This window comes from Aotus nancymaae, unplaced genomic scaffold, assembly GCF_030222135.1.
Source record: "Aotus nancymaae isolate 86718 unplaced genomic scaffold, 86718_ANA_hifiasm-v0.15.2.pri h1tg000067l, whole genome shotgun sequence".
Lineage (NCBI taxonomy): Eukaryota > Metazoa > Chordata > Mammalia > Primates > Aotidae > Aotus > Aotus nancymaae.
This window is the reverse complement of record NW_026988482.1, coordinates 7,126,873-7,136,925: the sequence shown is the minus strand read 5'-3', so window position 1 is coordinate 7,136,925 and position 10,053 is coordinate 7,126,873. Positions and strand designations below refer to the sequence as shown.

General features: G+C 50.5%; 1 protein-coding gene across 5 annotated transcripts in view; it reads left to right on the top strand.

Annotated features, from left to right (window-relative positions):
• Positions 1-9,133: 9,133 nt before the first annotated feature.
• The window catches only part of IGF2BP2 (insulin like growth factor 2 mRNA binding protein 2), a 179,472-nt gene continuing 178,552 nt past the window's right edge, over positions 9,134-10,053 (top strand). For all 5 annotated transcript variants that reach the window (XR_010338942.1, XR_010338941.1, XM_021674467.2 and 2 more), the window contains exon 1: positions 9,134-9,405. Coding sequence is in view for 3 of the 5 variants with exons in the window: in XM_021674467.2 (XP_021530142.1) it covers positions 9,228-9,405 (178 nt within the window). In the remaining 2 variants the exon portion in view is untranslated. The remainder of the gene's footprint in view (positions 9,406-10,053) is intronic.

Below are 10,053 nucleotides of genomic sequence, written 5' to 3'. Positions count from 1 at the left end.
CATACAAATGTGTCCATATCAACAAAAGAATTGCTTTGCATGTTTTCAAACTTCGTATAGGCCAGCTGGGGTGGTTCACATCTATAATCCCACCACTTTGGGAGGCCAAGGAGGATGGATAGTTTGGGCTCAGGCATTCAAGAGCAGCTTGGGCAACATGATGAAACCCCATCTCTACCAAAAGTACAAAAAATTAGCCAGTGTGGTGGTGCACACCCGTAGTCCCAGTCACTCGGTAGGCCGAGGTGGGAGGAATGTTTCAGTCTGGAAGGCAGAGGTTGCAGTGAGCCGAGATCATGCCACTGCACTGTAGCCTGGGTAACAAAGCAAGAGCCCATCTCTGGAGTGGGGGTGGGGAGAAAAAAAAGAAAGGAACTTTGTATAACAAACATCCTTCTATGATGTAATTTTTCACTTGGCATATGTTTAGTTTTTTTTGTTTAGGTTTTTTTTTTTTTTTTGAGACAGGGTCTCACTATGTTGCCAGGCTGGAGTGCAGTGGCTATTCACAGGCACAATCCGGCTACTGATCAGCAGTGGAGTTTCGACTTTGTGTGGGTTTTTAATGTTGACACATGTTGCCTATTTATTTCATCCAGCAGTGAGGGGAGAAAGTAATGATTCCAGAGAAAATGAATAAACATATGTCCCCTTTGATTCAATATATAATAGTCAATTTACAGCTATGCCACAATGTATCAGTTTTATTGTTTATGGGTAAATTTTTCACTATCACAGTGCTACAATGAATGGTCACATATGTTTCTTTGAGCAAATGTAGAATTTCTTTGCAGGAAAATTGATAGATCAAAGGGTGTGCATGTTTCTCTGGAGTCATCAGTTTTTTCCTCTCTTCTAAATCATGCATAGTCATCCATAGTAATAAAAGAAATACAGAGTCTATGGGCACAGATACAAGTACATGGGCAAATATTTGAAGTGCTCTTCTGATTGCTTCTAGTCTCTCAGTGAAATAGAGAGCAGGCTTATCAGCCGAGACCCCAGGTAGAGAATGATCAATTAGAAGTTGGACGTGAGATAAGAAATAGCCATCTTGGAGGAAGATTGCCAGGCAGTACTCAGGGCCTGTATCTTCAGCTTTACTAGATACTGACAAATTACCATTCAGAGTAATTGTACCTGTGCATACTCTTAACAGCAGTGGATGACTGTTTCTGATGCTCCATACCCTCACCAAGACTCTTGAATCATCAGAATTTTAAGATTTTTGTCAATTTGATTTCATGTACGTATATATGTGTAAATGACAGGGTCTTGCTCTGTTGCCCAAGCTGGAGTGCAGTGAGTGGCATGATTATAGCTTACTGTAGCCTGAACTTTCTGGGCTCAAGCAATCCTCCTGACTCAGCCTCCTGAATAGTTAGGACTATAGGTATGTACCACCATGCACTGCTATTTTTTTTTTTTGAGATGGAGTCTTGCTCTGACACCCAGGCTGGAGTGCAGTGGCACAGTCTTGACTCACTGCAACCTCTGCCTCCCAGGTTCAAGCCATTCTCCTGCCTCAGTCTCCCAAGTAGCTGAGACTACAGGTGCCTACCACCACGTCCAGCTAATTTTTGTATTTTTAATACAGAAGGAGTTTCATCATATTGGCCAGGCTGGTCTCGAATTCCTGACCTTGTGATCCACCCACCTCAGCCTCCCAAAGTGCTGGATTACAGGTGTGAGCCACTGCACCAGGCTAAATTTTTTTTTTGTAGAGACAGGGTCTCATTTTCTTGACCAGGTCGGCCTTGAACTGGCCTCAAGCAGTCCTCCTGCTTCAAACTCCCAAAGTGCTGGGATTACAGGCGAGAACCACCATGCCCAGCCAGTGAATAGTTTTAATTTCCCCAATTACTCATGAGTTGAGTTTCATCTTCTGTGAATTAGCCCATTCATACTCTTTGCTCGTTTTTCCAATGGTTGTCTTTTTCTAATTGATTTGTAAGATCTCTTTATGCAGTTTGGATAATACATCAGTGTTTACACTATGACTGTACAAACATTTTTCCTGTTGAGCCTATGACCATTGCTCCTTTCTGGTATGACCATGTATTTTTCCTTCAGTTAATGATTTCCTTGTTTTCCCATTTGTCTGGCTTTTCATATACCTGTGATTAATTTTTTCCAAATGCTCCAATATGTCTGTCATCCTATCAGAAATAATCACTATGCACTCATACAAATGAGATCCATTTTCTTGTTCCTTGAAGACCTCATTCTGAGCCATCTATCTCTTGTTCCAATCTGTGCTGTCTGCTAGTTGCTCTTGGGATGGCTACATTGCAGGCATTCTGGATTTTACTTTATTTTATAGATGGAGTCTTGCCCTATTGCCTAGGCTGGAGTGCAATGGTACGATCTTGGCTCCCTGCCCTCGGGCTCTCGGGTTCAAGCGATTCTCCTGCCTCAGCCTCCCAAGTAGCTGGGATTACAGGTGCACACCACTATGCCCAGTTAATTTTTTGAATCTTTAGTAGAGACGGGGTTTCACTATGTTGGCCAGGCTGGTCTTGAACTCCTGAGCTGGTGATCCACCTGCCTCAGCCTCTTAAAGTGCTGGGATTACAGGTGTGAGCCACTGTGCCCAACCAGCATTCTGGATTTTTAAATTCAGTCTACCATGTTGGATTCCTTATTTCCCAAATCCCATGTAGTCTTCTTCCATGGTTTTGCTGGCACTTATCTCCCAGCTGCTTCCCCAAAATTGGCATGTCTGAATTCTTGCATATCTTTTTAAATTGATGGTCTCACTAGATTTAGATTTCTAGATTGAAGATAATTTCCACTGTTTTAAAGGTATTGCTCTATTCACTCCTAGTTTCCTTTGTTTTAGGAAAATACATTCTCATTCGTGTTCCAACTCCTTTGTAGGTGACCTATTTTGTCCAGGTGTTTGAGTTCAGAATTTTGTGATGATTTGCTTTTTAGATCTTTTATCATTCATATTGCTGGGCCTTCTGAAAACCTCTTTGATCTGGAGATCCACATCTTTGATTCTGGGAATCTTTTTTGTTTTCCATTATTTCCTCTGTCTTGTTCTCAAATATTTCTAAGTTAACACTTGGATTGGATTTCAGGTGTGGAACAGATACTTTACGTGTCTGTGGCTTTGCATACGCTATTCTTTCTGCCTAGGATGTATTTCCTCTCTTATGCCTTCTATCCTAGTAAATCCCTAATTATCCTTTAAAACCAAAATCAATTCTTTCCTGTTGTTCCCTTCCCCAACCCTAAGCTGAATGGGATGCTCTATCTTGTATGCTCACAAGGCATACTGTGGCCATCTCTAATGCCATGCTATGGTCTGTTTAATAATCTGCCTCCTCCACCGACCATAAATTCCTTGAGATCAGGATGATGTTTATTTATTTTTTGAGATGGAGTTTCACTCATTGCACAGGCTGGAGTGCAGTGGTGCAATCTTGGCTCACTGCAATCTCTGCCTCAAGCCATTTAAGCGATTCTCCTGCCTCTGCCTCCTGAGTAGCTGGGATTACAGGCACGTGCCACCATGCCCATCTAATTATTTGTAATTTTAGTAGAAATGAGGGTTTCACCATGTTAGCCAGGCTGGTCTTGAACTCCTGACCTCAGGTGATCCACCTGCCTTGGCCTCCCAAAGTGCTGCGATTACAGGTGTGAGCCACCGCGCCCAGCCAGGATGATGTTTATCTGTTCTGCATCCTCAGTGATTAGCACTACACAGTGCCATGAATAAAGGAATTCAACAAGGGGACTGTGCAAAATAAATACCATCCCACACATCTTTATTTAATCCTTAGAGCAAACCTCAGATGGTCATTGTTTATTCAACAATATTATCTGAGCCTTTATTATGGACCAGTTTTCATACTGGTCAAAGGAACTTCAGAAAGGAAAATGACAAGATCTCATTCCTCCAGAAACTCACCATGTAGTAGGGAAGGCTTTCCCCTCCTCACGTTTAAAAATTGAGATATAACTCACATACTATAACATTTACTCACTTAAAAATACACTTTGCTGGTTTTTAATATATTCACAATGTTGTACAATTATCACCACTAGACAAGATAGTTTTTATTTGTATGAAGTGCTGTATCATGGGGCCAAGTTAGGGGAAGACATAGTTTACCATAGGAAGAAATGCATTCCACGGGAAGAGCAATATGTGCAAAAAGACAGAATTCTGAAACCGCCTAGCATTTGCATAATATGAAACTGTGGCGCCTGGGGGGGCACTAGAGTTTATAGTGAGGAAACAATTGGGCTATTTTACAAATGAGGGTCTGAAGCTCAAACAGGTGAAGTCACTGGCATAACGCAATTCTCTTATGGCAACTCAAGAAAAGGTGTCTAAGGCGGGGTCCCCAACCCTGGCACCATGGACTGGTACAGGTGGTGAGGGGCAGGCAAGCATTACTGCCTGAACTCCACCTCCTGTCAGATCAGCGGTGGCATTAGATTCTCATTGGAGCTTGAAACTTACTTTGAACTGCGCATGTGAGGGATCTAGGGCGCATGCTCCCTTGTTCCCCGAGAATCTAATGTCTGATGATTTGAGGTGGAGCAGTTTCATCCTGAAACCACACCCTAACCCCTGTCTGTGGAAAAATAGTCTTCCATGAAACTGGTCCCTGGTGGTCGAAGGGATATTACCCCACTACCAAATCATTCCTGATGCACAGGCAGGTGCACGTCCTTCTAAGAATTACCTCCAAATGTTGGTTTTCCCAGCCTTCCAGCAAATAGGCTTCACTTTTTCTTTCAACTTCTTACATTTTCTACAGACACTGGTTATACTGATTACATTATCAGTTGAGCAAAAGACATTCGGCTTTGGCTTTGTAGATTCAAAAGGATCGCTTGAGCTCAGGAGTTTGAGATCAGCATGGGCAACACAGTGAGATCTCATCTCTTAAGAATAAATTCAGCTGGGCATGGTGGCATGCACCTGTAGTTCGAGCTACTTGGGACACTGAGGTGGGAGGGCTGCCTGAGCCTGGAAGTTTGAGGTTGCAGTGAGCCATGATCACCCCACTACACTCCAGCCTGGGTGACAGTGAGACTCCGTTTCAAAAAAAAAAAAAAAGGAAGAAGAAGAAAAAGACTTAATACTTACGAACTCTTTGTTGTTAGACTAAAATGTTTTCCAGGCCCTCTGTGTGATTAAGAAAAAATTCTGCTTTCCTGGGCTTCAGTGTTGCTACCTGAAAAGTAGGATCAAGAAAGCTTGTCCCTTGGCCGGGTGCAGTGGCTCACGCCTGTAATCCTAGCACTTTGGGAGGCCGAGGTGGGTGGATCACCTGAGGTCAAGAGTTCAAGACCAGCCTGGCCATCATGGTGAAACCCCATCTTAATAATAAAATATATAAATGAATAAATAAATATAAATAAAAAAGAAAGCTTGTCCCAGCTACCTTACCACTGTCTTGCCACAAGAACTGCTGGGAAACCATGAGGATCTGTACTGCCTTTGACACTCTTGAGGAAATGTTAGTTTATGCTTTGAAAGATAATATGCCTTGGTTCATCAGTGGCATTAAGTGGGGTGGGGGGGAGGTAACATGCCTACTGCAGGATTTTCTCCAAATTTCTCACCTCTGTTAAACATTCATAAAATCTTGGTTTATTAGGTGTAAACCAAGTCCAGATCAATCTAGATGATCTGTTTCAGCTCTCTGCGGGAGGAACAGAGGGGAATTCAAGAGAAAATAGGTAGAAAGTAAGTTGTCTGGCAGGATCAGTGGCCTCTGGATTTTTGGCTTTGCACTTGGAGGCTGTCCCCTATTGTCTTCAAAGGTCCCCAACCCTTCTCTATCATGTGAAAAACAACTCTGAATTCTAAGATAAGGCACTGTAGATTCTGTAAATCAGAGGTGTAGTGGAAGCATGCTCTCCATTACACTTACAGTTCAAGCCCTCCTTCTGCAGCCCTGCAGTATCCAAAACTCCAGCAGGACAGACGACAAAGTGCAGCAAAGAGCAGTTATTTCTCAGAAAAAAAAGTTTCAAAGTGACTTGGTGAAGCAGAGTAAGAAGAGTTTACCAGAAGCCACTTGATATGCTTTGGCTGTGTCCTCACCCAAATCTCATTTTAAATTGTAGCTCCCGTAATCCCTGCGTGTCATGGGAGGGGCCTAGTGGGAGGTAACTGAATTATGAGGGTGGTTTTTTTAAGCGCGCTGTTCTAGTGTTAGCAAGTATCGCGAGGTCTGATGGTTTTATAAAGGCAGTTCCCCTGCACACGTGCTCTTGCCTGCTGCCATATAAGATGAGCCTTTGGGCCGGGCGTGGTGGCTCACGCCTGTAATCCAAGCACTTTGGAGGCCAAGGCAGGCAGATCACCTGAGGTCGGGAGTTCAAGACCAGCCTGACCAACATGGTGAAACCCCATCTTTTAAAAAAATAAAAAAATAAGATGAGCCTTTGCTCCTCCTTCCCCTTCTGCTATGAGGAGGCCTCCCCGGCCATGTGGAACTGTGAGTCCGTTAAAACTCTTTTTCTTTATAAATTACCCAGTCTTGGGTATTTCTTCACAGCAGTATGAAAGTGGAGTGATACTCCACCACCTCTGCCAAGAATCTGTGCATTGTCTGCTGCCCACGTAAAGCTGTTTTTCATCTTACAGGACTGAATAATTGATGCGTCTAAAATGCTACACAACAACAACAACAAAAAAAAGTTTTTCTAACCTGTTGGAGAGGAATGAGGCCAACCATTCCTGCCACTGTTGTGTCCTTTACATGTACCTGTGAATGGCTGTAATAAGCAAATATGCTGTCCTATAATATAAAGGTGACCATATCAAAAGCACGTGTGTAAATAACCTGAAGATGGTTAGTTCAGTCTGCCGAGGTTTATGCATGCACAAGTCATGTTCATTTGTGATTCTCTGCTACAATTTAGTAAAGGAGCGTCCATACCTAGTTTATCTATTAGTTTGGGGATTAGTAGTAACCAAATTCATTCCCAACTCCTGGAGCAATAAAATCTGATTCTTTTTCTAGAGAAAAAAATATGTGAATAGTTGAGACAAAAGCCAGAATTCAAATAACTGCAAATATCTAGGTGAACACGGATTCATTTTCTCCTCTGGACACCCAATTAGTTAAGAAGATCTCCTTCTGTAGGATAAAGTATTTTAAAGTTCATGAATTCCTGGGGGAAAGAAGAGAAACAGGCATTAAGTGTCTGACCGCCCGTGTCTCAACAAGCTAGGAGTTATCCTTCCTGTAGCCCTCACAAGAGCCCTGAGAGGACTGGCTGGTTTATCTCCTTACAGATGAAGAAACTTAGGCTCAGGGATGCTGGCACATCTCAGGCCACAAAGCTGGGGGCAGAGAGAAGGTCTGAGTCTGGAGCAGACAGGCCATCTACTCCAACAGTGTTTCCCAGACCACAATCACCTGGGAAAATACAAAATCCAGCAAGCGCCGTTCCCTCCACGCCGCTTATCAACAGGAAAGCTTGAGAAAGACAATACTACTTCACGACCCAGTCAGGATATCCGAACCTGTTCCATTCCTACACTCGTGACTTCTCCACCCAGGGACACCCCCCGCCCCCGCGCCCCAACGCCCTCACAAACCCCAACATTTCCGCGATCAAAACCCTTCAACTCTCCCAAAGGTCCCCAGAGATCCAGAGGTTGGAATTTTCTTCTGCCTCCTCATCTCTGAATCCTGCCATTTTTCTCCCTCCTGCAGAATTTCATTTCCTGGCTGGGACCAGGCTCTAACCATCAGGCTTCCAGCCGGGCCGCGGAACTTGCAGCCCGCTCTAGCCTGTCTGGCTCCTGCCCGAGCCCCTCGGCTCCAGCCTGCTCTCATCCCAACCCTGCCTCTTCCGTCGGTCACGTTGTTTCCTCCGCTTGGAAGGACCTCTTTCCTCTCCGGGCCCTTCCCAGTGCTCGGGGAACTCCTACACAGCCTGCGCGCCTCCGCTTCCAGCCACCCTCGCTTCCCACCACCCCGGCTCTGGAACTGAACCGGCCGCGCAGCCCGGCGGCGAGCATCCATCCCTTCCCCGGCCGCTGACCCCAGCGCTCCGGCCTTGCCGCAGCCCTGGCCCCTCGGCGTTCGCTTCCCCACCCGCCACCTGGCTTTCGCTGCGGCCGCCCGGGAAGCCCTCGGCACTTCCCAGAATAGCGAGCAGCTGCCAACGCCAGGCTGCCGCCTGCCGCGGGGTTCCGGGCGCGCGGGGTCTGGGCGGAGGGGATGTGACTCCGCGCTGGCCTTCCGCCTTCCCTCCCCGGGCGGGAAACTGAGGCCCGGCACCGGGAACCACTTCCCCGCGAGAACGGCCCTAGGCATTCCGACTCCCGCGCGCGATCCTTCAACCACACGCGCCGCTAGGTCGCCTCGGAGAGCCTGGCGGGGAGCGGGTCTCGGAGCGAGCGCACCGCCCGAGAACGCGCAGGGCGCCAGCCTCCGCCAAGTCGCCGCGAAACTTGTCTCCCAGCCTGCCCTCGCCTCTCACCTCCGGGACACACCTTCCCGCTCGCCCCGGCAGCCGCGCACTCACATCCGGTCCACCTTGCGCACACCCCTCTCCGCGCTCACTCGCAGCCCCTCTCCCTCCCACGCCCGCGGCTCCCCGGCGCCCCCGAGCGCGCTCCCACCCGCGGCCGGGGCGCGCCTTCCCCGCCCCGCAGCTCGCCCGGCCTCGGCGCCGCGCCCGCCCGGGGTTCCGGCGCCGGGAGCCCCGGCCCGGGGCCGCGACCTGCTTCCGTCCGCCTGGCGCGGGACCGGAGCCCGAGCAGCCACGCCGAGCGCGGGGGGCTCGAAGCGAGGGGCGCCGTGGCGCGGCGCGGGGCGGGGAGGGAAGGAGGGGGCGCTCGCTCGCTCCCTCTCGGCGGCGCACACGCCCGTACAAACTCTCACACAGACACACGCGGGGTGCGCTGCCGCCGCCCGCCGCTGCTCCTCCTCCCGCCACCGCCTCGAAAGGGAGAGAGAGAGGGAGGCAGAGAGAGCGCTTTGTCCGCTCGCCGCCGCCCGGCCCGGGACTCTGCCCCGAGGAGGCAGCAGCGCCGAGTCCCCGCCTCCGCCTCTGCCCCCTGGCGGGCCGGGCCGGCCGCGGTGGGGGGAGCCAGGCTGAGGGTGGGGGTGGGTGGCGGGCGGGCGGAGGGCGGGGAGGGGGGGGCGGAGGAGGAGGAGGAGAGACGAGGGCAGCGGAGGAGGCGAGGAGCGCCGGTACCGGGCCGGGGGAGCCGCGGGCTCTCGAGGAAGACACGGATGATGAACAAGCTTTACATCGGGAACCTGAGCCCCGCCGTCACCGCCGACGACCTCCGGCAGCTCTTTGGGGACAGGAAGCTGCCCTTGGCGGGACAGGTCCTGCTTAAGTCCGGCTACGCCTTCGTGGACTACCCCGACCAGAACTGGGCCATCCGCGCCATCGAGACCCTCTCGGGTGAGCACTCCGCGCGGCCCCCTCCCCCGCCTCGCCCCGCTCCGGCCGGGACGGCGCCGGGAGGGAGGCCGAGTCCGGCGGGCGGCGCCCGGCGGCGGCTCCTGCGCCCCGCGCTCACTTCCACGCACCAGACCCTCAACTCTCGCCGCCGGCCCGCTCCCGGGACGGCCCGGTCCCCTCCCCCCACGGCCTCGGACTCTGCCGTTGCCCTCGGGGCCGCAGCCTTGGGGCGCCCCCCGTGCCGCTCCGAGGGCTCCCGAGGCTCGCCGGCTCCTTGGGGGCACCCCTCGTTCCTCTGGCGCCCCGGGCTGCTCTCTGAGCGCCCCCCGCCCTTCGAGCGTACCCCTTCTCCCTTCTCCTCTGACCTTCCTGTCACCCCCTTTGTCAGGGTCTCCCCTTCCCCAAATCCGGCGTGTCCTCGTCCTCTTTCCCCGCCGGACCTTTTCCCTTCCCGTGCCTCGTGCCCGGGACCTCTCGCCTTCTGGCGTCTTCCGAGCCGCACTCTCCTTTCGAGCCCCCTCCCCACCTTGCCCCCCCGGCCCCCCACTTTCGGCACCCCCTCGGTGCCACCCTGATGATCCCCTTTGAGGTCTCAGGGCTCTCGTAGCCCCGGCCCTCGCACGACGGCACCTCTCCCTCGGTCCTCCC